The following is a 26946-nucleotide window of genomic DNA, read 5'->3' as shown; positions in this document are numbered from 1 at the left end:
CTCCTCCACATGCAGCTGCTGGGTGACCTTGGGCCAGTCACACTTCTCTGAAGTCTCTCAGCCCCACTCACCTCACAGAGTGTTTGTTGTGGGGGAGGAAGGGAAAGGAGAATGTTAGCCGCTTTGAGACTCCTGAAGGGGAGTGAAAGGCGGGATATCAAATCCAAACTCTTCTTCTTCTTCTTCCCCTTCATATGCACAAACAAGGCCCATACATATTTCAGCAGTTTTTTTCTTTGTTCTTGAGCCTGTGATCTTGCACACGATCACATTCCTAGCTTCTTGCCAAGCCCTTCATCTGACCAGCTTTGTAGTGTTCATCTTCTTCCCTGTTTGAAGGTCATTCGTGCTCATCTAATTCCCAGTTCTATGCACTTTCTGGCTTCCTAGTACTCCTCATAAGATCCAACCAACCACCATTACCATACACCTCCTCTGAAGGAGCAGGTTCACATTTTGGGGGTGATTCTGGAACTAGCTGTGTCATTGCAGATCACTGAAATGGCCTTATACCAACTGAAATTGGTACAGCAGCTACAACCATAACCTGGACCAGGAAAGCTTGGCTACAGTAGTTCATACCAGTGTGGTGTAGTAGTTAAGAGCAGTGTACTCGTAATCTGGGGAACCGGGTTCATGTCTCCACTCCTCCACATGCAGCTGCTGGGTGACCTTGGGCCAGTCACACTTCTCTGAAGTCTCTCAGCCCCACTCACCTCACAGAGTGTTTGTTGTGGGGGAGGAAGGGAAATGAGAATGTTAGCCGCTTTGAGACTCCTTTGGGTAGTGATAAAGCGGGATATCAAATCCAAACTCTTCTTCTTCTTCATACATAATACCCATTCTGCATCTGTAAGAAATCAGTCTTTTAGTGTGGCAGGCCTTGCACATTGTAACTCCCTGCATATTGATATCAGGCAGGCTTCACTGTGGTGTTTTGGGGGGTTTTTGGCACTTGCTAAAAACATTTAGACAAGCCTATCCAAGTATCTAGGGACGCGGGTGGCGCTGTGGATTAAACCACAGAGCCTAGGACTTGCCGATCAGAAGGTCGGCGGTTAGAATCCCCACGACAGAGTGAGCTCCCATTGCTCAGTCCCAGGTCCTGCCACCCTAGCAGTTCGAAAGCTTAAACTGCAAGTAGATAAATATGTACCACTCCAGTGGGAAGGTAAATGGCGTTTCCGTGCACTGCTCTGGTTTGCCAGAAGCGGCTTAGTCATGCTGGCCACATGACCCGGAAGCTGTACGCCTGCTCCCTCGGCCAATAAAGTGAGATGACCCAACCCCAAAGTCGGCCACGACTGGACCTAATGGTCAGGGGTCCCTTTACCTTTACTCCAGGTATCTAGAATCCTGATGTGTTTTTAGTTTATTGCTAGTTTACATTTTTGAATGCTTTTTATGTTATTGTTTTATTCTTTTTGTAAACTGCTTTCAGGGTTGTTGTTTTTAAATCAAGCAGTATATATATTTTATGAAATAAGTAAATAGATAAGAAAAAGTTGGAGTAGTAGTTACCTAGAGAAAGAAGCACTGAAGTACAGTTGTACCTTGGAAGTCAAACAGCTTAGTTCCTGAACATTTTGGCTACTGAACATCGCAAACCCGGAAGTGACTGGTCATCTGAGCTATGGCCCATCCTACACCTTCTTTGCAGGAAGCATCCCCTTCCAGTTCATTCCCTAGAATGTCCATGAGACAATGTCATCATGACATAACATAATCCCATGGGCATTATGGGAATCACCACATGAGTTGGCTGTGAAGACACTGGATGGCAATGCAAGAATTTAAAAAATAAAATAAAAGGAAGAACATCCTGCAGCCACCTCATAGTGTTAATTATTAAAATAAATGCCAACCTTCCTAACTCCATGCCTGAAGATTTGATTGAAATTCTCCTACTTCTTCCCAATTGGGGCAAGTGTGTGATTTATTTTCACTCTCTATGATCGCCCCCTCCAAAAAACCTCACTCCAAAATTGAGGTATTTTAAATGTTCCCCAGTGGATGTTCATGAGGAAGGCCTAAAGCAAAGGAATGAGTGGTGTTGGAAGTTTTATGAGTTCTGAGGGTTCCTAGTTGCTGTCTAAAATCAAAGAGGCACAGTTTCATAAGAAGAGTTGAAAAATCAGTAGGCTGAGAAGTGGATCATTCTTTTAAGAAGACCTTTCAGACACGTTATTAACTTTGTGTTGAGGAAGGAAGTGGGGATGATCAAGGTCATACCATCTATTTCAGTATTCTGTTCCCACAGGAGACAAGCAGGAGCCTACAGGAAGCCCGTAAGCAGAACATTAGCATAGTAGCATTCTTGCTTGCCTTCACCAGTACTTGATATTCAGAAGCATAGTGCCCCTGATAACGTATAGCCATGATGACTAGTAGCTTCATGGATCCTACACATACTTACCTGGAGTAAGTTATAATGAACACAATAGCTTTTCATTGTAGGGCACCTTTTAAATAGCAAAAGGGGGATTGAGGTTTTGCAGGAACATCTGCATGGCTTGAGAAACTCCCATTAAAAATCTTAGAGATTGTGCAGCGCTAGCACAATGAATGCCCCATTGAATGCCCCAAAAGTTACACTACCAAGACTATAAAACTATCCTATAATTGGCTGAATATAAAAAGGTTAATTAAGACAGCTCCTTAATAGTTTGCCTCTTAAAAACAGTGCCTCTGTGATGCAGGTTGAGTAAGAACATTTAGTAAACAGCTAATTATGCTATAACATAGACTTTTTATTGTTAATTATCATAGAAGTAACAGCCCGACAATAATTTGCTAGTCAGTACATCTGTGAGGTTTAAATGAGAAAATTACCTCTTGTCTCAGCAAGGAAGTAATTGATTTCTATGCACTTAAAGGCAGAATGCCAGTTGTGTCATGCTCTCTTTTTCCATCCTCCAAAGAGATGGCCCCATTAATGTCATTGATACAAATGGGATCTTAAAGGTGCAACCAAAGTTGTCTGACTTTTACAAATACTGGACATTTTAAATGTAAATATGATGCCCCCTGTAGTTTACATTATCTGTACCTTGACTTCACAGGAGTCCTGCATATACCTGCATGGTATTGGAGGGGGCTGTGCCCGCTAGCTCCTTTATACTGTATAAATTCTAGTTTCACCCCTGGACACTCTACAATTGAGTTTCTATTTTAATGAGAAGATCAGCCCACATGGGAGGTGAAATTAATTCTTAACTGTAGCACAGCCGATGCCATTTTGTGGACACGAAGTAACATCAGCACATTCCCCTGACCTATTTTAGGGCTACTATATGTCCAGATTTTCCTGGACATTACCAGGATTTCAAAAGCAGAATTGATGTCCGGGGGCGGAGTGGAATTTCCAAAAGGTGGTGTTTTGTCCTGGGTCTTAGGCAGGTCAATTGAAAAATTTTGTCTTTGTATTTTAAAAGCTCAACAACTTTTGGGTTTTCAGTTAATTTTGGTGGCTTCCTAAAGCAAAGCTCAACAATTTCAGTGGTTTCCTTAAAAAAGAAAAAAAGAAAAGAAACCAACTTTTTTTAAAAAAATACATATTTTTATTATTTTCCTCCTAAAACAATATTTTTGACAATACAATAGCAAACACAAAAACTTTCTGTTCTGCCGAGCGTGTGACTTCCCTCCTTCCCTTCAGCAGGTTTTCTGCTTTCAAGTCCTGCCTGTCTCGCAATTTAGCTCTTTAACTTCTGTTGTCCACATTGTAGGATTTATTTCAATCCTGCTAGTGTCTTCACATTTTTACAGTTATTATTCAAATATACAATAAATTTACTCCAATCCCTTTGAAATTTTTGATTGTCCTGATCTCGAATCCTGCAGGTCAGTCTGGCCAGTTCTGCAAAGTCCATCATCTTCTCAAAAAATGCACTTTTGTGATAAGGATAGGGAAATGCACTAGAAAATGTGGAACAACAATTGAGTGACATTTCTATAACCTTCAAACAAACAAATCAGGATGAATGCTCAGTAAACAGTAGGCCTCCTGCTTTGTGAAAACAAAATCAGAATGAAAGCCCAATGAAAAAATCATCCAGAGGCACCCCAGTTCTTCCAAAGAGGAACAATTGTGTAGCCTAAGCTTTATGCTGATATATGATTGTTCAACAAAGAAATCACTTTAAGGATTTGAACCAAATGTCCCAGTAAAACAATAAAGTCTTAATAGATTGAAATGAAGGTGTGTTATCAACTGTAACTTTAGTATTACAAATAATAAGTAGCATTTAACACATGGTTGACTAACCTTCCTTGAGGCTGCTCATAAAAACTTCCAAGAATGGGTAAAGGCAGCATAAAATCTGCACGGGCAAATGATTGGAAATATATCTGAGTAAACCAAGTGCAGAGCACATAAGAATTTAGGCTCCATCAATGACAAACAAAACTGGGGTGCTTTCTTGTCCACAGGCCAGTCTGTAAATCATTGAAAGTATTATTTTTCTACTTTATGTTTTTAAAGGCAGGGATTGCTCTATCCCCTCAAGCATTAATCATGATCAAAAACTGTGATGGCACATTATATGAGAGCACTGGATATATGGTGATATCTTAGTTGTTGTGGATTCAGGTTGTAACAGATGGTGGCCAGGAAAGATTATTCTCCTGGGCAGTCTGTTGACAACTTTGGGGATGTTTAGCATCTCTAGCATGTGGTATTTCTCATTGTGTTGTTATCTGAGAATTACAACAGTCTTCTCCCTGAAAATGAACACTTCAACTGTTAGTAAACTTTGATTTATTCTGTTCTCTGCTTCTAATAGACATCCGTTCTTTTATTAGGTTGGTGGTGGTTTGGAGCACAAGATGAAATTTAAAGGATTAGTCAAATATTTTAAAGAAAAGGTATCACAGCTCTGAACTAAAGGAACAGCATATATCATTTCTACATGGTCTTCCAGGTGAATGTCCTTAATGCACTGGGCATGATTCTGCTATTGCTGTCCATTTCAGCCTCCAAACATTGATGGCCCTTGGAAGCTGGAGGAATTCATTAAGTCCACATTCTGAAGCAAACTCACCTGACCAGCACCTCCTGGGCTAAAATACTGGCCTAGTCCCCTTCAAATTCTGCATTGCAACATATTTTATAATATGTTCTCTGTTGTAAACTGCCTTTAAAATATATTACCAGATGACTGCCACTGCAAAAGGCTAGAAAGCGTGGCTACTGCCACGCACATTGAAAATGAGACCACAAATTGCCCCTGGGAGCAAAAGAACATGAAAATATTATTATGACTTATACCCTGCCCATCTGACTGGGTTGCCCCAGTTACTCTGGGCAGCTTCCAACAGAATATAAAGAACATAAAGAAACATCAGGCATTAAAACCTTCCAGCCCAGAGGCATGGCACATAAAAAATATGGCTGGCCTCATGGCCAGGGGCAGAGGAAAGGGAGCAGTGGGGGCGGTCCGTCCCGGGTGTCATCACTGAGGGGGGTGACATTCAGTGCACCGCCCACCAATGACTCCCAAGCCTACCCCAAGGCATCGGGGAAGGGGCGGAGCTGCACTGCCTTGCCAGCGGCCTTCCCCCTTCGTTTTGACAGCTCGGGGGAGGCTTGGTCGTTGCGGGCAGGTAACTTGCACTGTTACCTGCACTGTGGTGCACTGTTGTCCCCCGCTCCCGGGCTGCTTCATGGGGGGGAGTCTCCCCTGAGCTGTTGAAAGGAAGAGGGAAGGGAGGAAGGCTGCTGGCAAAGCGGTGTGGCTCCCTCCCCCTGCTGCCCAGGAAGTAGCCCAGGAAGTAGCTCGCCCCTGGGATGCTCGCCCTGCCCCCCTGGGAAGCTTACCTCACCCCCATGGCCCCGCCCCCAGGTGCACAGCACCTGCTCTGCTCTGCTTCTGCTCATGGCCTCACAGGGAGATGAAGACTCTGGGAAGTGCTTTGGGGCCAAGTTACCATGGCTGTTTTATCATAGTTATAGTCTGAATAAGTATATACATACATTCAGTGAAATAGCTTCAGTTAGGCTTCCTTATAAACTATCCCGTTGAATCTCACCATAACAGAGAAGAAGCAGTCCTAGAAGCTATGTTTCTGCTAATGCACTACACCAAGGTTTTGCATTGGTACAAGACAAAATTCCTTCTGAAAATTGTATGGCCACAAGTAGGGCTGACATGTGTCTGGGTTTTCCCTGACACATCTGGGAACTGGGCTGCAAAGTGGCATCTGGGTGGATTTTTGCTGAATTGGTGAAATGTATGGGGAAACCCATAAGTACGGCAAGCAGGGTGATAAAAAAAATGCTTTAAAAATCTCCCAAAGGTTCAAAACCTTACTTTTGGGAATATGGCAACCCTAGCCACAAGTTAAATCACTCTACTTCTGAGTCACTTGGCTATGAGCAAGCAATACACCAAAGGTAGGAGAGTTGCACAGTCTCTATAACGATTAACTTAACAAGTGTTTTTCAGTAATGATGCTCCACATTTTTCCCCGGGTGGCCCATAACAGTTTTATTAAGTGTATCTAAATTCAGAGGCAGCACCTGCATTGTAACCTGAGGGGCTGGGCAAATGCAATTATAGAGTCCTCTGTTAATCCATTGTAAAGGTTTCATTTTCCCCATTCTTGTGTTGTCTCTCTTTCAGACACTCATAGGGAGGGGAAGGAAGTTTAAAAAGACATTCATTCCACTAACCAGCCGTGTTGCTTTTCTCATTGCTGCCCTGCCCATTAATGTGGCCAAAGAAAGAGATGGGGTATTTGCAGAGAGAAACACATATCAAGACTTCATGCCTCCTTTAAGCAGCTTCGCACTTCCATTCTGTCTCAGCCCTAGAAGCCCTAGATGAGCATCCCCTCAGTTCCTTCATCCAAGTCATTTATAAAGACATTGACCATCAACAGGTCCAGGACAGTACCCCTTCTCTGTGCATTTCTAAAGATCCAGTCAGCAACTGGTAGTTCATCTTAAAGAATCCATGTAACAGGATCAATGCAATAGTTCCATCATTTTATATAGCAGGTAAAAGGTAAAGGACCTCTGGCTGGTTAAGTCCAGCCAGAGGTGACTGCGGGGTGCAGTGCTCATTTTGCTTCAGGCCGAGGGAGCCGGTGTTTGTCTGCAGATAGCTTTCTGGGTCATGCGGCCAGCATGACAAAACCGCTTCTGGCACAACAGGACACTGTGACAGAAGCCAGAGCGCACAGAAATGCCATTTAGCTTCCCACCTATTTATCTACATGCACAGGTGTGCTTTTGAACTGCTAGGTTGGCAGGAGATGGGTCAGAGCAACGGGAGCTCACGGGGATTCAAACCGCTGACCTTCTGATCTGGAAGCCCAAGAGGCTCAGTAGTTTAGACCACAGCAGCACCCGCGTCGCTTTAACATAGCATTTTAATATTAATATACTTCCACATAATTCATTCACTCACTGGCAGAGGAAGAGGAGTGCGGGGGGAGTGCACCAACCCCAGCAGCACGACCCCCAGGGTGCCATTGCAGCTGCCCCCCCCTGCAGTGGGCGCCACACCCCCGGGACACGCGCCAGCCCCTGCCTGCTCTCCACCCCCAGTGCCAGAGCATGAAGCTCCACCACTGCGTTCACTGCTTTTTTAAACTCCAGTTGCCTCACATAGGAAAGCACTCGAGAAATCTGAGTGAACTAAGAACTGCCAAAGGGACGAAGTAACCCCATCAGAGCTTGTAATTTGCTCGCTGAGTTACGAATCCAATGGTACAAACTTTGAAGAGAGTTCTCCCTTTTTTGCACATTTGAAATATCTCCACATCATTGTGCATGCACAATACCAAATTTGTGTGTCTGCACAGCACCAAAGTAGTTATTATGAATGTGGTGTGTGTAATATGCCTTTGTTTTCCAACCCCATGTGTTACAATGTCATGCATCACAGCGTATCTTCCCTGATTGGCTGTTTCCATGTGTGCATTATTTCCAGTAGTCTTGCAACTTGGAGTTACTGTGGGTGGCAGCAAATGGTTGAACACATAAAATTTCCCAATAACTCTTCCAGTGCTACCCAGTAGCCACATCTAAATTTTTGCTTACCAAAATGATGCTGGACAGAAATGATGACCATGACTGGACTATCGAGATCAGGAATGGATGCCCAAGAATAAGTGAGACTTGGAAGAAGGGATTGTACAAATCTGCATGGCTGCTTCCTTCAATGTTATTGATAGTTGCATGTATGGTTTCAAATGAAACTGATTAGTTCCTTTGGCAAAGGATAGCTAAAGGGTTAAAGTAAAATCACCCCCTCTCATGTATTGCAAATGGAGCTTTCCATTTATTTCAGAAGGTAAAGGTTACACTGTGACCATGATAGCAGCCAACATCTGACAGCAGAGTTTGGCTGCTTAGTCATGCAGATCACTCAGGTGCAGAAATTCTTAGCTCGCAAACCTCTTGGTCTGAATTACAAAAATATTAAAGCCTTCTGAATCCAAACCAAGGTTTATTATACATTTGATTACAAACCTACCGGATCCAACTTTCAAACTGACTACTTTTGAGTTTCAGCAGCATCACAACCAAGAATTTAAGGCTATGAAGCTGATTCCAATCTTTTGCTCAAGCAGTGTTTAAAATCTGTTGGCTACCAGTCCTACTACAAAATGAAGCAATAGCACCCTAATAGTTTCCTACCATCAGAATTCACTTTCAGTGTGGCAGAAATTCAGCGGTGTTATTGTTATGCATGCATGTATGATGCATCTTCATAGTTGGTGTGGTTGCAAAAACCACCATTTTTTTTAAAGTCATCAGATTACATTTCCTGATATTGTCTTTCTAGGCTAGCTGCCCAGAAAAGTTGAAATTGGTCATCTTATTATTTAGGCTAACACCTCAAAAGTGCTTAATGTGTTTTCTTTCGGTTAATCACATCAACAGTAACATAATACATCTACAACAGCCTGGGCTTCCTTCCAAAGTCTTGCTGGTTATAGTCAAGGAAAATAAAGGAACAGGCACCTAAAGTGATTCAGAGAGCAAACATCATACAGCTCTAAGAACCATCGACATAATTCACTGGAGGGATCTGTTATTCCTAAGCCAAGAATTAACTACCCTCATCTGTTGGAAATTGTCAAAATACATCTGGGCACAGTTTTCTTGTTCTCGTGCTTCTCTTTTGTAAAGTCACTTCTCATTTTTCTTGGCTAGTGAAGCTCATTAGCAGTCAAAGAAGGATGCCAACAAAACAGTCTCATTCCATTTTTTTTTCCTTTCACCCCCCCCCCTTAAGAAAAAAAAACACCCTGCTTTCCTCTCTGTAAAAGTAATGATTAGAACAATTAGGCAGGGTGTGTTTTTTTCACTCCTATTGCATGCAAAAATTCTTCTTGCAGTGTGATGGTGTTTCTGTCTCTTTGCATTAGCAGAAAATGCATTTTTAATCATGCTTCAGATGGAGGGTTTCTTATTAATTTCATTTTGGAGCTATTTGACTCCCTTGCAGCAGCAAGTGGTGCAAGGGAGTGGGGGCTCAGGAACCGCAAAGTGTTGGGATACCTAGTTTGTGCTCGTTTGTGTTATGTCACTTAGCTGTTGTTGTGAAGACTGCAGCAAAACCACTTCTTTTTGTTGTTGTTTAGGGCTAGTCATTTCACAGGCTTTTCAAACGCCCTGGTGCAGATATGGGAGGGAAGCAGCTGACACCATTACTGGTCATTTGCCTCCCTAAGCAGGTCATTAGCACTTGCAGTCTGAATGGCAATCCCATTTGGGCAATAGGAAAGATGTCCGGTTACTTTGCCAGCTACAACTGAATTGTATATGGTCTTGGAAGCCTTGGACAGCATTTTCAAAGCACCATGTTAGAGCAAATTAGTGAATCAGCATACCACAAACTTCCTCAGGTAGGGAAATGCCCAGGGTGTCTGAAAGAGAAAGAAGCAGGAACTATCAAGTGACGCTAATAAGAGAGAAGAAACAATGAGGCAAGGAGAAAAGAAAGTTAATAGTGCTCAATACTGGAATAATTCTACTGAAGGGAAATTCACAATTTGTCAGGCTTCCATTAAGTAAATGTTACCATATCTGGTGTCTGTAAAAAAAGGTAAAGGACCCCTGACAGTTAAGTCCAGTTGCGAATGACTCTGAGGTTGTGGCGCTCATCTTGCTTTACTGGCCGAGGGAGCCGGCGTTTGTCCGCAGACAGCTTCCAGGTCATGTGGCCAGCATGACTAAGCCGCTTCTGGCGAAACCAGAGCAGCACACAGAAATGCTGTTTACCTTCCCGCTGCAGCGGTACCTATTTACCTACTTGCACTGTTGTGCTTTTGAACTGCTAGGTTGGCAGGAGCTCAGACCGAACAACAGGAACTCACCCCGTCACGGGGATTCGAACTGCTGACCTTCTGATCCACAAGTGTTCTGATATAAAAAATATCCATGTTTTTCTTTACTTCTGTTCTCTGCCTAACATAGAATGTGTATGTTTCACTTAGAAACAGATTTTTATTTTTGTTAGAAACAGATTGCTGATTTTTATTTTTCAAATTTTGGTCCAAAAGTCCCGAAACCTGTGGGGCACCTCATTGGGGCTAATGCTGACTGAGACTGCAATCCTTTTGACACTTACATGAGAAGATGGCAATCCCACTCTCATTTCCTCCATCACCCCATTTCCATCCCCTTCCAGATGCATAATTCCCCTGTTCAACCTTCCAATAAAATACAAAAATATAGCAAGCGGTTAATGTCAAGGAGCACCAAGTAAAGTAAAAAACAAAACCTGCCTCCTCCCACCTCCAGTCGCTTTAAAGGCCCCTTAATAAAATATATTCAGTGCAGAATTATATTGCTCCATAGGATTCCACATCAACTTTTTGTGCCAGAAATGCCCAAATACAGAAAAGTAAGCAAAGAACAGCAGGGCAGGGCCATTTTCTGCTGCCATCCAATTGCTTTGGATGGGATATGGTCCCAGTGCAAATATGAGGGGATGAGTTGTGCCTCAAGATGGATGGACCAGTTAGCAGTTGGTAGGACCGGGCTGGAAGCTGCATCTCCTATCCTACAGTATATCAACAGCAATGGGTGCAGGAGGTCTGTCACATAAACAAGTCCATCGGAGAAAACAAAGAGCAGACAACAACCATGAAATAAGATGCCATTTCCCTCTCCCTTTACAGCAGAATTGCAGTCTATTAAAATAATAGTCTAAAAGCAAATGTAAAAGCAGGCAGCCTTTATTTGCTACTTTGTCACCGTATAAGAACTGCACACACAGTATTTCCTTCCCCCATTTGCTTCATGATTGTTTTATTGCTGTGTGACATTGTAAACATAGTGCACACGTAAAAGGTGGCTTAAGGAAACAAATGCCAAGGCACAGAAATGGAAATATTACCATTTGGCGTTCTGCAATATATCTGAATGCTTTCCTGTAAATATTGCTAACAAGTTGGGTTTTATTTTTGTTTGATTTGTTATTTGCCCTTGATTTGTCACAGGATATTTCAGGATATATTTTTTCAGCTTTGTTTTCACATTAAGGACCAGCAGGTTTATTCCTGGGACACCGGGGGGCATTTTTGTCAGACGAGTTTAAATCAGCTTGCAGTGACTGGGTGGGTGAATATTTATTTGTTACACTTTTATCACACAGTACTTTAGGTTGAGAGAGAACGGTCTGGTTCAGTGATACAGCTTTATGAGAACATGCCATGGCAAGCACCAAGCTCACCAACATTCACCTTCCCTCCTATGCTATCATTTGTGCACAGTTGCTGGAGTTCAGGCATAACAGTAAACTGTGGCTTGTTCAAAACAAAAAATGGAAGCTTCCAATCACCTCCTCCTGTGTGGAAAGGAAGGAGAAGGGAAGAGTCAACATGGGAACCCAAGGCAGACCCAAGGCCGGTGACTTACTCACAGCTACATACCTTAGATCAGGGATGTCCAACAGGTCAATCGCAATCTACTGGTAGATCCCTGTGAGGTTTTTGTAGATCGCGGTCGATCTCTGGCTCCCTTTCCTTAGTGTCGCTAAAACTGACTCCTGCCACGCCTTCCATTGTTGTATGATCTCTGGAAGGGAAGACGGAGCTTTCTCTGCGCTGCTGTTTTGATCCATAGCGATCCATTTGTGAGTGACTAAAAAATGGGGCTTTTTTCCTCCCTAAAAAAGCACTCAACAACTTTGAGCTGCCCCCCCCAAAAAAACCAGGGGTAGATCACTGCCAGTTTTTAATTCTGAAAGTAGATCGCAGTCTCTTGAGAGTTGGCCACCCCTGCCTTAGAAAAATTCTTTAAAATACCCATGTGTCTACATAGAAATGTAAAAGAAGAATGCAGACAAGTGTGTCACATAGTACTTTTGAATGAAATTACCGTATTTTTTGCACCATAACACTCACTTTTTTCCTCCTAGAAAGTAAGCGGAAATGTCTGTGCGTGTTATGGAGCGAATGCCTGCGGGTGGTGGGGGGATCTGCTGCAGTCGTGAGCAGAGGATCCATGGTTCCCCTTCCTTCCCTCCTCCGTGGTTACAAAGCATGGATCCACATGGATCCTCAGGATTTTTGCATTGGGCTACTCCAAACTCACTGTCAGATCACATGTCTGTGGCCACAGCATGAACCACAAAAATCATATATCCACTATTTCATTTAGAATATTTTTTTCTTGTTTTCTTCCTCTAAAAACTATGTGTGTGTTATGGTCTGGTGTGTGTTATAGAGCGAAAAATACAGTAACTGGTTTCTTAGGTACTCCAAATGGCATCAGAAAAAAACCTGGCATTCATTGGGGACTAATGGTTGGGTGCACCTCCCTATTAACTGCACTCAGTGCTCAACATGGGCTTCTCTCTACAGTGGTACCTTGGTTCTCAAACTTAATCTGTTCCGGAAGTCCGTTCCAAAACCAAAGCATCCCAAAAACAAAGTGTGCTTTCCCATAGAAAGCAATGCAAAATGGATTAATCCGTTCCAGACTTTAAAAACAACCCTAAAACAGCAATTTAACATGAATTTTACTATCTAACGAGACCATTGAGCCATAAAATGAAAGCAATAATCAATGTGCTGTACTATAAAATAAATAAGTCAGTATTGTAGATGATGAAAGTTAAAATAATTTTTTTTCTTACCTGCATTGATGATAGTCATTGTTTGGATGGGGGGGGGTTTATCCATTTCTACAGTCACACAATCAATCAGCAGCTGAACTGGGTTCCCCACAGTCACAAAAACAAATTAACCGAGAAAGCCTCAAAAAGCAAAACACAAAATAAATAGCAAAAACAAAGGCACCAAACTTAATCCGCTCTGGAAGTCCATTTGACTTCCGAAATGTTCAAAAACAGTTTCTGATTGGTGCAGGTGCCTTGGAAGCAATAGCTGATAGCCGCATCAGACGTTCAGCTTCCGAAAAACGTTCGAAAACCGGAACACTTACGTCTGGGTTTTTGGTGTTTGAGAACCAAGGCATTTGAAAACCAAGGCGTTTGAGAACCAAGGCATTTGAAAACCAAGGTGTTTGAGAACCAAGGTACCACTGTATATGCCAAATGGCTTAGTGGGGATTTGAACCTCAGTTTCCCACACTGAAGCCACAGGAACACAGGAAGCTACCTTACACTGACTGAGGGTGGGTCTCCAGAATTTCAGGCAGCTCTCTCCCAACCCTACCTGAGATGCCGGGGAATTTACCTGGGCAAATGCTCTACCACTGAGGTATGCCCCTTCCCCTACAAACGTGTGTCTGTGTTTGTGTTTCCTGCTTTCGATTTGTTTTTCCCAATCCGTACTATAATGAGGATGATATCTTGAGTGCTGGAATGGAGGATCTCATCACTGCAGGGAGGAGTGAGTAATCTGGGAGCCCTTCATTTTCATCACTACAATTCTCCTAAATTAAGCACTAGAGAGAGAAAGTGTTGTTACAGTGGAGTCGCATGACTTGTATCTCTCTCAGCAAGGCAGGAAGGATTTGTTTCCTCATGGTATCACTTGATTCCTTTTAGCAAGAAATCCCCCCATGTTTCCTGAACATATTTCAAACGTTCAGTGAAAATGACTTTCTGCGAGGTGATTGTATGCATAGCGGGGAGCAGGATAAGAGATCAGTTTGTAGGACTTGGTTCATCTTAGTATTTGCGTTCACATAATATAATACATCAGAACACAGGCGTGATTATCAGCAGCACACAAGCTGATGATTGGAGTTAACAGTATAGAAAGAAAATAGGAATGCAGACTACAGTTTGCCAAGAATGCAGATCACATTTACTGCCAACAAGGGACCAAGAATAATGTCCCAGCTGAATGTTATTTATCCTGAAGGATTTTTAAAAACAATTTCAATTCTAATGATTTATTTGAGATAGTGAACAATGTTTCCAGTATTATACAGTTAATAATTCTGTACTGACTTCAGTACATTGGTTATGGATAGCCACAAGATATAAATGTACTCATGCAAAAATATTCCAAAAAATGTTATATAATCACCACCTTTGTAAATTAAGTTATAAATCATGGAAACCAAGCATGGTGTGCATTAATGCAAGCTGTTTTCAGGGGCTGTGTGTGGATTTAATTTCACAAGAATAGGTTTTGATCTTCTTAAGAATGCTTCACGTTTCCTTAAAATGACCATGAAGATTTTTGTTGAATAATGATACTAGAACATTACTAAAGACTAGAGATGCAAGAGAAATTCAATTCAGTTCACATTTAAAGACAATAATTTGCACTTTTCAAAACTATGTGCAGACCAAAATATAAACATCCTTCCAAATTTACACTTTTCTGAATTTTGCATTGCCATTCTCCAGAAAAGTAATGTATACGAAAATGCATGCATTATAGTAAAATGTGCATAAAAATACACATATTTGTGAAAATGGATTATATTAGGGCAAACTATTTTGCAAAAAGGTGTATATTAAGCCAAACTGTGTACAATGATATGTATATAGGGAGAAATTGGGACTAAAATGTTGCTGAATTTTCCTGAGGGCTTGTGTTAAAACCAGTCAAATCAAACCAACAATTTCCCCCCTTTAACCTCCCCGCCCAGAAGTCTGGTGTCAAGGCCAGCTGTTACAAATCAGTGCTGATTGGGTCTAGTGTCCTACAGCGCCACTCCTCTCCATTTGGCGGGGGGGGGGGAGGACCACTAGCAAAGCAAAGCAGGAAGACAGTGACAAAATGTTCACCTGCTTTGCAGTTGACCGGCTACTGCTCCTTTTCTGCTGCTGGGGGTTGGCTGCTAGGATGTATCTTAAACTGCATCCTAAACTGCCCGTCCCAGCAGATTTTGCCATAGTGTGCCCTGCTCATTTTCTGAACAGCAGCTACATTCTACTCCTGGCCGTCCATACTTAAATCATATAGGAACAATATGCTTCTTTCTCTGGGGGGTTATATCTCTTAAGCATCTCCCTCCCTCCCTCCTTCTCTTTCTCTCTTTGCTTCATCCCAAGATATTTGTCAGAAAGTTCAATATGAAAGCTTTTCTAGAGGCTTCACTTCACTGATTAATGTTGAAAGATGTGGTTCAGTAGAAAAGTAGAGATGCCACTTTTTCTCTCTCCGGTTTCCCCATAACTGTGTTAACCTCCAGTGTATTGGATTTTGCAATGAGTTGAAGTGAGAAAAGAAGGTAGATCTGCGTTCTGCCTGAACAGTAATTTGAGTGAGTATTTCAACTGATTCCATTGGTTTCAAATGTTCAGATTTCTCACTGGTGCTTCCTTGCTTGCTAAGCCTCCCCGTCATTTTTCTGTCTGGCTTAATTTTTCCTATCGCAAATAAAACAGAACATACCTACTGCTTTTAACGAAATAACCCCTTTTCTCTCTCTTTAGGTTCAAATGCATTTGGTATGATTTCAGAAGTAACAGTGCACCCAATTGAGATTTCAGCAGTCAGTTTAAACAACCACTTCCAGAACATTTATTTATTTATTGAACTCTTTTTACAGGCCATACTTTCAGGTGATATACACAGCATACAAAATTGCAATAAGATAAATGAAAGCATCAATAAAAATATCAGTAAAAACATCAATAAATACTGCTTGGTAAAAAAAGAAATCCAGTTTGCAGAGGCCAGTCTGAATAACACAGTTTTTAGGAGACATCTAAAAGAAAGCGGGAATGATTCCCGCTGAAATTCCATTGGCAAGGAGTTCCACTGGGCAGGATCTACTGCACTATAGGCTCAGTCCCTAGTAAAAGTTGACTAAATCTCAGGGATGTGAGGAACCACAAGAAGTGCCCCATCAGATTATCTGGTAACAATAACTTTGTTTGGAGATAAGGAAGTTCACTGGTGTTCCTGTCCAAAATTTTAGTTAGCCCCTTACCAAAATGAGGAACAAGATACTTATCCCACAATTATTCCATGCCCTGTGCCCCCATTTTATTCTCGCAACAATCCTGTAAATTGGGTTGGCTGATGGATGGCAAGTGTCTCAAAAGAAGTATGAGGAGAACTCCACTGTTTCCAGAGAAGCATGAGAAATGCCACTCATGAAACAACGCTTTCCTGACTATATAATAATAATTTATTATTTATACCCCGCCCATCTGGCTGGGTTTGCCCAGCCACTCTGGGCAGCTTCCAACAAAATATTAAAAGCTTCCCTAAACAGGGCTGCCTTCAGATGTCTTCTAAAAGTCTGGTAGTTGTTCTTCTCTTTGACATCTGGTGGGAGGGCGTTCCACAGGGCGGGTGCCACTACTAAGTCTGAGCCAAAATAGTTCATGAAAGTAGTTTCTACAATATTCATTTTCAAATTTCTGCTAAAGTGTCATAAGGAAAAATTGTCCACTTACTTGTGCGTTTAACAGCTCACACAAGTGTCACCTCCTTAGTTCACTTCAGGTGCTACTTGCATTAGGGGAACAAGTATGGTGAAAGGGGCAGCAAGCTGTTCCTTGAACCCTGCCCAAGATGCAGTGCTTCTCCCACCATATAAGTTGGGGCATAACCTCTGGAGCAAGAAGCCTCCTCTGTGTGTGGAGGCTCCCCTGGGTAATCCTGGCTCTTCACTTCAGACGTTCTGCCTCATGGTGATAGTGGGAGCAAAACATGACTAAACGTGTGGCCCTGTGTTCAGCATGCTTGCCCCTTTCATGTGAGCAATGCCTGAAGAGGATTCTTGTTCATAGAAAATGCTACCATGGTGTGATGTGAGTTCCTGCTCCAGGGATTAGCACACAACTAACAAAATGTAAATTGCTTTAAACATGCATATAAATGGACCATTGCAATGTGTGGATTTATCCTAATGATGGATGGCATCTATAATTATTATTGTTATTGTTATTATTATTATTTATACCCCACCCATCTGGCTGGGTTTTCCCAGCCACTCTGGGCTGCTTCCAACAGAATATTAAAATGCAATAACCTATTAAATATTAAAAGCTTCCCTAAAAAGGGCTGCCTTCAGATGTCTTCTGAAGATCTGGTAGTTGTTTTTCTCTTTGACATCTGGTGGGAGGGCATTCCACAGGGCAGGTGCCACTACCAAGAAGGCCCTCTGCCTTGTTCCCTGTAACTTGGCTTCTCACAGTGAGGGAAATGCCAGAAGGCCCTTGGAGCTGGACCTCAGCTTCCAGGCAGAACAATAGGGGTGGAGACGCTTCTTCAGGTATACTGGACCGAGGCTGTCTAGGGCTTTGAAGGTCAGCACCAACACTTTGAATTGTGCTTGGAAACATACTGGCACATAATAGATTACATAATGTAATCTAGGCACATTATACCCTTTGCAAGTGTGCAAATGCATGGGTGACACACCCCCCCGAGCTGTATACCCATAAAAATGTAGCTCATAAAAGAGGCATTCACATTATTTGAATAAATATTATTCCCTAGTTCTATCCTCACAATAAATAGAGAGGATTAGAATTGCTGCTCCATAGGTCAGGGTTCATTCTTAAGATCACTTAAGGTGCACCATTTACTTCTGAGTCCTCTTTCAGGCAATGCACATGCAATCCCGATGAGTGAGGTATGGTGAAGAAGTACCACTTCCCACTTTGCCAAAGCATCCTTACGTCAGTTTTCTGATAATTTTATGTAAAATCACGCTTTTTAATTCAGAATAATTATCTGAAGTGTTCTCGCAATTACTAACGTGAATTTGAATCGAATGCACTCTTTTGGAAGAGTAGGCATAATCAATTCTTTTATCAATTTTTGGCCTTTTGTAGTAAGGGATAAAAGTGCTCAGTTCTGATAGGGGTTAAGGGCTGTATTAGAGTCGCAAATACTCTTTGAGAAGTACCTACTTCTTCTACTCTCAACCCGTAAGAAATGTCTGGTCAATTGGATTAAAGTAGGAATTTGTTGTGCTAGGTTTTACTTCTCATATTAGGCTAGAAACATTAGGATCTTCTTTTATACAAAGTCAGACCACTGTTTCATCTATCTTAGTATCGTCTGTGACAACTGAAAGCCATTCTCCAGGATTTCAGAGAAAGGTCTTTACCAGCTCTTCCTGGAGATGCCAGGGATTAAACATAGGACTTTCTACGTCCAAAGCAAATGTTCTATCACTATGCTATATTCCAAGGCTAGTGTCAGCAACCTTTTCACCAGCCCCTGGTCCTGTGAGTTTCACAGAAGCTCGACAGGCATTAGCAGGAGATATTGCTTATTTTCATGTCTTGAAAAGCTTCATCCATTCATGTCTGAAACTCAAGTTCACTTCACTTGGCTCCATGCTCAAACTTTGTGGTGAACCTTCTTTGTAGTGAACCCTGCAGATCAAAGGGATGAAGATAAGTGGAACAATGAATTCTTAGACTCATGAGGTTGTTTGGCTGGCTGCCTCCAGGATTAGCATATGAAAGGGTAGTGAGAGACATCTTATCTAAGGAGTTCTTTTTAAAAGGAACTAAGGTTTGGACATAAGGTTCATCCTCAGGGTGGGGTGGGGGAGTCCGCATGGGGGTTAATTCAGAGTTTCCCCAATATTTATTCTTATAAAAAGCTAGTAAAACAGAGAGAAAGGCTTGACAAAAATGACATCCTTGCACATGTACAGTGGTACCTCGGGTTAAGTACTTAATTCGTTCCAGAGGTCCGTTCTTAACATGAAACTGTTCTTAACCTGAAGCACCACTTTAGCTAACGGGGCCTCCTGCTGCGGCCGTGCCGCCGGAGCTAGATTTCTGTTCTCATCCTGAAGCAAAGTTCTTAACCTGAGGTACTATTTCTGGGTTAGCGGAGTCTGTAACCTGAAGCGTATGTAACCTGAGGTACCACTGTATAGATTTAACAGCATAGATTTAACGGGGTACCCATACTTCCCACAACCCATACTAGATGTGAAATATTTTGGTAACAATGGAGCTACACCTCAAAAATAACACAGACCTGCCCCTGAAAATGTTGCATATCCCCTTCCATAGAGCATTGTACAACTTGCTTCATTACACTGGGTGCTTCTCCTCAAATGTCAGCAGTAGTCAGTTACAGTATGTGGCAAAATCTATAGCACTATGTCATCAAAACATGAGGTAAGATGTAATATGGGCACCGAAGGAGGGAGGGAGGGATATACTTTTCACTCTTTCCTTTTACTATTTTACCTGCTGCATGGCTTTAAAATATTTTGTGTTGTACTGCTGTGCACTCTCAAAAATGTTATAAATAAATGCATTTATGGAGGGCAGTGAGAAACTCGATCCAAGGTTGGCATTTTCTGGGGAAGTCCTGTGTTTCTTATAGCTTGTAATTATGCCTGAGCTCTCTGTGATAATGGCTTCTTACCCAGAACTCTGGGTGGGTGGCGGTTGTGGCTTGGCATGGCTCCTTGTGGCATGGAGGTTATTGTTTTACACTTGTGGCTGGCCATTGCAATCCTCCTCAGCCAGCTGCTGGGGTTTGCGGGATTGCATGCCAAAATTCAAGTCAAATCAGTCATTCATGGCTTTTGTTGGGGGTGGGGCAAGAGCAGCAGACCAAAGTGAACAAGTCCTCACTCCCCTCTCCCATGGCACGGGGGGGGGGGAGTTTAAGCTGCTGGCATTTACCAGCCCAGTCAGCAAAACAACAACCATTCCTGCCCATCCTGTATACTGTTCTCTTGGTTGATATTGCTTAGACCTTGCTGCGGTTGGAAATGGTCATTGTATTCAGGGTCAGGAAGGAATGTGTCTTCAAACAATTTGGCCATGTTTGATGATTTTCCCTTCCTCATAGCAATCATCACAAGTTTCAGCACATAAAGTATTGGGTGGAATCCTTAATCTAATTCCGGGTGTGGGGTGATTTGGTTCATTGCCCCGATCCCATTCAGGTACAATGTCACAAGGTAAAAGGATATGGGTGGAAGTTTCTGTCCTGAAGCCAAGCCGAGGGCAGGTGGGCCATAGAACTTCCAATCACAGCTGGGACATGGGGCAGCTTAGTTGACCTGCATCTTGAGATGGCCCTTAACCCAGGCACAACCCTGGTCAAAATTTCCACTTTCAGTCAGGAGACTAATTCTGGATACATGCCCAGTGACTGAGCCAAAGCCTACCTACATCTGTAATCAATAAAGTTATGGCTAGTTTTTAATCCCATAAAGTTGCTGTGTCAATTTGTTATCCTCTCAATACATCAGTCATCCGTCTACAGGGAGCATGCTGTGTTTGGGACTGCAAATGCAATCAGCCGCTTTGTACAACCATTATATGCATGCCTATCAGCTCATTTTCCCTATTGGCTCTTGACTATAAGTGAAATGGAGTCAGAGTTTGTGACACAGAATGTCATTACCGAAGCCCCTTTAGAAAAGCTTCCTGTGCTGGCTGTGCTTGTGATAGACAAATCAAAAATAGCCAGGCTCTCCACCATCTCCGCCCAAGCCAAATGGTCAGGCAGATGAACTGACTCTCATCAGAGGCACGTGATCTTGTGACTACCCTATCATTCCTTTGCTGTTACTGCCTTCAAAACCTTGATTCAGCCCTTCAAGACATTACAAATGTAGGCTTCTTTAGATGTGCTTTTTGGCTTCTGAGCCCTTAGGACACACAATGATTACCTCTTAAAGCTTCTCTTGGCAAGTGTGATGGATAGAAATGTGCTGTTTTTGAAGATTCATTACACAAAAGCACCGCCGTAGGGTATACATGGAGTATAAGGGCCAAATGTTTTCCATCTCTAAGCCGCAGTGAAATAACTGTGAGTGAAACAGTAGACACTTCTCCATGGATAAACTGTCCACATTCATTATGCACTTCAAAAGATCTAAGCTGATATGGCATCTAAAACAATCAATAGGATAAGTATTTCTGGAACTTCCTTAGTAACTGAAAGAATGGATTATAATACCTAAGGAAATTCTATCGTTATGCTTCTTGCTCAATCAGCATGTGGATTTTGAGTTATAACTAAACTTTGAAACGGAAAATTGAGTTATAAAGTGAACATTCTGAGTGCACGTCTTGAAGTGTTATGGCTGTGATACAAACAGTTTCTTGTTTTCTCTGGGAATGTATAACACCCATGTTGCAAACCACTGCTGAGTTCTGGGGTCACAGGTGGGCACCCACAAAATTTTCACTGTGGGTGCCTGGCCTCTGCCACTGCTGCCCATTGCCTTACCTCTGACTGTCTGGCGCTGTGGCGTCTACTGGGCTGGGGCCTCCGCCTCCACCATGGGGCCTCTATTGAGGCCTGCTGCAGCCATGCTTCTGGGGTACATCTGTGGCCACAGTGGGCCCCAACAGAGACCCCATGATGGAGGTAGAGACCCTGGCCCCACCGCAGTGCAAGAGAGCCGAGCAGCAGAAGCCGAGCAGCACAATATGATGTGACATCATGATGTTACGTCACATCTCATGTGCCGCTGGGCACCCAGAGTCTGGGGCCCAAGTCAGCGCCTCTGTCCGGGGTGAACTCGAGATGTTACTTCTTAACTTCAGAGCTCTATGCAGCAGGGATGGGAAACCTGTGGCCATTCATACATTGCTCCCAACAGTCCCCGCCAACATGAAGAGATGGTGTAGTTCAGCAACTCAGGAGAGACACAGGTTCCACACTCTTGCTATGCAGCCTTGGTCTGAGATATACTGAAAAGACAGAACCCCGTCTCAGTTAAGTACCTTCCCTTTCAATGAGCTCTGATAGCACTGCAGGTAACATCCTTCTCTAATATTAGAGGATGTTCTTCATTGTTAGCCCTGCCTGTACCTGTGGAACACTTTACCAGCTGAGATCTGCCATATCTGGAAGCATGTCTTTCTTAAGTGAGCTTTTGAGACCTTTATTTGTAGACTGTGGTTTTTTTTTAATATAAGTGTCCGTCAAATTGATTTTACACAGTATGTTTCATCCTATCTACTAGTTCCTTTTGATTGATTTATTCAATTGGTCATAGTTATTTCATAATAATTGTATTTTATAATAACTGTATTCAATTTTAGTTTAAGTTTGTTTGTTTTCACCCTAAGAAACTAAATAAATTGAAAAGTGGGTTATAAATTGTCTAAACATTAAAGAAATAATCTTTTTAATGGATCAAATGATTCCTACAAAAAGTAGAAATGGAATTTTTAAAATGCAGTTGTGATTTGTTATAATTGACAGGGAGTTAATGCATAGAGAGATAAAACGCTAAGCAAACTGCAAAGTGGTCTTAATGAAACATTTGGTCGAAGAATACATTTCCCCTGCATCAGTGCACTGTACATTAGCTCACTAGACCAGCTCAAAAAGGGCAGCTTGTCAGAAATTAGGGGGCACCCAGTCACAGATATCTGTGCTGCACAATCTGTTCCTACTTTCACCACATCTTTCTTTCTTCTGATATTGCGAGTCATAGCTGTCACTTCAACCCACAAAAGAGAAGCAAAGAAATCCACTGAGGCCAACACTGGAATAAGAACTCAGAACAAGAATGGAGAACCTATGTCTTTTTCCAGCCCCATAAACCAGTGGTTGATTCAGACATATTATTTGATGCTCATGTGATATATAGAGAGAATGGAGGGGGAGGTCACACCCTAGTTGTCTGGTCTCTGCCATGCCAAGCCTTCTGCATTTGGCCTACTCTTTGAGATACCCTTCTTGCTTAGCAGTAACATCATGCCTTCCTCTCCCAAATTATCCATGGCATTTGACCAAAGAAAATGTCCATGCACCATGTTCTGCTGTATATACTTGTGTACTTATTCGGTATGCATTGTGAACTGCATAGTAAAAGGCTTTGTAATAGTCCAGTTAAGCATATAGAACATTAACTATATGTTGTTCTGCTGTGGGTATTTAGCTCTCTTAAGAACTTCGGTGTTTCTGTTACTCAGATTTCTTCATGGCATAATATAAAGGTGTTTTTGCAAACAGCTGTCATTCATTGGCAGGAAGAGTACAGTCACATGACAAAACTTTGCATGCCACCCACACAATCCACCAGCCACACGCGAAGCGGCTCTGTAAACATACCAATTTATGGGGCTAGCAAGTATGGCCCCATGATTCCCCTCATGCATTCCTTGAAAGATGAGACATCACCCCACCAACCCCAATAGTTAAGCAGTTTGGACCTCTCAAATGAATTGAAGTCTTGGTTCTTCCAAAGGTGCAACAGATTTGATCTGTTGGGTCAGTTCTACACCTTACTAGGAGATGTTCACTAGTACTGTGGCATAATGATGCCGTCAGGAGGTATGTTTCTGGAGAGTTTGCCTAACAAGGATCTAGACAAAAGTAAAAAATAAATCCTTGTTCCACCATGTCTGACTGGGTATGCTCAGTACCCAAGGCTGCCTTACCCAAAAGCCTTACAGGGTCAAATGGTCCATTAGTGCATTCAGGGCTTATTCCAGCACACAAACACCTTATCCAAGCAGTGGCCATGAGGGTAACAAATTATTTAGTAAAGACCTTGCTGGTCCTTCTATTAAACAAGATGAAGCTATCCAGCTCGAGTACAAGATTTTTTTGTTCAGACATCATTTAGTGTATCATCGTTTATTAATTTTTAATTTCATTATCACATGTTTTACCAACATGGGAGACACCCTTTGGATCGTCTGCCTCAGGCACCAAAACATCTTAGGGCATGTCTAAGTAAAAGGGACTGAATGCTTCAAAACATTGATGCGCCAAAGGAATGTTATCCAGACTCATGGAATCATTTACTTACTCTATAAAGCAGCCTAATATTATGACCATCAGAGCAAGAAAACACCAAAGCCTAGGTATGCCTGGGCCATTGTTTTGCACTCTTGTTGATTGACATCCATTTCAATAGCAATGTAATCTGCAATGTAATTATAGGTGACTGGGAGGACACATCTCCTGTAAAATTTTTATCTCAACATTTTGCTAGTTTTACGTTGTTTTCATATTATCTGCTCTCTTACAGAGAAGCAGTTGCTTCACAATTAGTATGTTTTCCTGCATTCACCATTTGCTTTCTTTCTTTCTTTTTTTTAACAGGGTGGGTGTTGATCCAGATGAGGATCTGAAGACAGAAACTGCTACTCAGGCAAGTTGCAATCTAAAATAGAAACATTTGAAAGAGATCTGTGTTCAAACACATGTGCTTCATGGACTTAAAAAAATATCTGCTGTAACTTCCAGGAACCCCAAGGGAAATGACCACTTTTGCCCCCCAAATCACAATAATCCGACGTGAACTTCTTGCATTCTATTGACTCCCAGACTGTAAAATGAAATATAGTTTGATAAGGAGTTTCCAATGAACATGAATATATGTTGAAGAATAGCAGACTTTATGTTTTGGTATAACAAATGTCATTTGTAATCTGATGCATTTTTCATAATAAAAGCACTTCAGAAAATAGTTTAATCCCCAGGAATAAATCGGGGAATTATATATTATTCAGATTCTGAACTTCGGGGACCAAGTCTAGGTCAGGATATTATAAATGTGCATTTGCCATTTTAACATAACTGTCTGAATATATTTTAATACCACCTGTCTCTTCTGGAGTCTGTGGACTCTATTCTGAGAACTGAGCAGTTCCTGGCAAGGCTGAGCATGTAGAGTCAATCCCTAGTTTTTAGCACGTGGTCAATCATTTCTGCAAATCTCACTTTGCATAGCAGTTTCTTGCATCTTCACCATTCCAACTCAGCTGTCCACTTCATGCTTCTGACAAAGTAGACCTATGAATGCCCAGGCCACAATAAATGTGTTAAGACATAATCCAAGCCTATGATGTGGGCACTACCCACATGTAGAAGCTATCCACAGAGCTCAACAGAACCATGTTTGCCCCTTTTCCTTTTCTTCATCTGGCCCACTTCACCTGTGCAAGGCAACATGGATAACCTGCATCACATTAAGAGGAAGGGCTAGATAGGCATATGTAAGATGCACAGACTCCCCCCCCCCCCGGGTATCAGCCCATTGCGCTACTTGCGTGGGTACCATATCATCATGCTGCTAGTCTCTAAAGCAGGGGTGGGAAACCAATGGCCTTCCAGATGTGGCTGGACTACAGCTCTCCTCACCTCCAACCGTTGGCCATGCTGACAGAAGTTGACAGGAGTCAGAATCCCACAACATCTGAAAGGTCACAGGTTCCTCACTCCACAGATTATATAAGTGCCCTTATAAGGTTGTGGGCATTTCCAAACTATTGCTTTGTCACTTTCAGTTTTGAGAGAAGGAAGGTGACAAGAGCCTTCTCTTGAAGTGGGGACTTCTGTCTTGTAGTCAGCAGTCAAGAACAGTCCCCTGGACTCACATTGGCATGGTTAAACTCAGCAGTGGTTGGTGGGACACTGTTGGCAGGGCAGGGTTGTGCACCAGGCTTCCTGACACTGAGTGTCGTAGCCTCTTACTGAGAGCAGGGGTACCAGGAGCTTTGCATGGTGCAGCCAAGGCAGTGGAGTCAATTTGATGCTCCTGCCACTGCGCCCATAGCATGCTGCGCTTCCCCTTGTCTCACCCCTCCTCTTAGTAAATGGCAGCAATGCAGGCACGCAACCTTCCTGCACCAACCAGTCAACCACTGCAGTTTACATTACGTTATCCTTATCGAAGCATTCACAACTTTTTGTGCCACGTCAGATCTGTCACTTCCCAGTGCATTTATCACTTGCCCTGCGACGGACTCGTAGCTCATTTATTTCCACTCATCCACTAATAGTCTTTCATAATGCAATATTGTGAGACCATCAATAATGTTCAGGAATAATTGAATGCAGCCACTTCGCTGTGTTTCAAGCATGTTTAGAATACAAAGCTAGCCTTGATGTACACCAGCAGGGGAAAGGTTATCATTAAGTTTCCTCATTTATTTAGTTAATTAAAAAAAGGAAGAATTATTTCCTGCCTGCCCGCCATAAAAGACCTCAAGCTTGCAGATACAACTAGAAAAGGTTGCAAATAGCAACAGTATTCATGAAATCTTAAAGAAGTGATAATAAAAATACAAATAGCAAGAAATTGCAGCCAAAAATAAATAAATCTGAATCACCATTTAAATCTTAACTACCAAATTCAGCCTGCTTTCTAAAAACAATGATGATGGTACCAGGTAAATATGTCTAGCAAGTGAGTTCCATGATTGTGGCATCACCTAGGCCTAGTGTCAGGGGTCAGCACCAAGGTAGAGGGTGGAGCCACTAGAGGCTACTGTATATGGGAGATCTAGTGAATCTGGGCAGCATTCAACTAGCTCATGCCTTCAGTGCAAGGACTTTTGGCTGCACATCCCTTCCCTCTTCTCTCCCCATGCCCCCAGGGGGTCCTGTGGAGATGGAGAAAGTGCAGGGTTTATGTAGGGAATGGAGGGGAAAATTCTCTTTTGCAAGTGGAAATCCTTGTGCTGATACAATGTGGATACTGGATACTGTCCGTCCTGTCTGATAGTCACCTGCCTTATCCCCAAAGATCAGTGAGGCCGTGCAGATGGCTCCGTGCTGCTCACCTGCCTTCTGAACACCAAGCACTGCTGCTTGTTCTTGAGAGAGAGGAGAATGGGGAGCAAGGCATGGTGCAGG

General features: G+C 42.5%; 1 protein-coding gene across 1 annotated transcript in view; it reads left to right on the top strand.

Annotated features, from left to right (window-relative positions):
• Window positions 1–26946, top strand: part of SLC9A9 (solute carrier family 9 member A9) — a 266215-nt gene that overhangs the window by 180564 nt on the left and 58705 nt on the right. The window contains exon 13 of the mRNA XM_083504179.1: window positions 24409–24457. Coding sequence (XP_083360305.1) covers window positions 24409–24457 — 49 coding nt within the window. The remainder of the gene's footprint in view (window positions 1–24408; window positions 24458–26946) is intronic.

Source organism: Podarcis liolepis (genome assembly GCF_965112155.1).
Source record: "Podarcis liolepis genome assembly, chromosome: 5".
In the NCBI taxonomy this organism is placed as follows: domain Eukaryota; kingdom Metazoa; phylum Chordata; class Lepidosauria; order Squamata; family Lacertidae; genus Podarcis; species Podarcis liolepis.
Note: the sequence above shows the minus strand (reverse complement) of the source record. Positions and strands in the feature narration are given on the sequence as shown.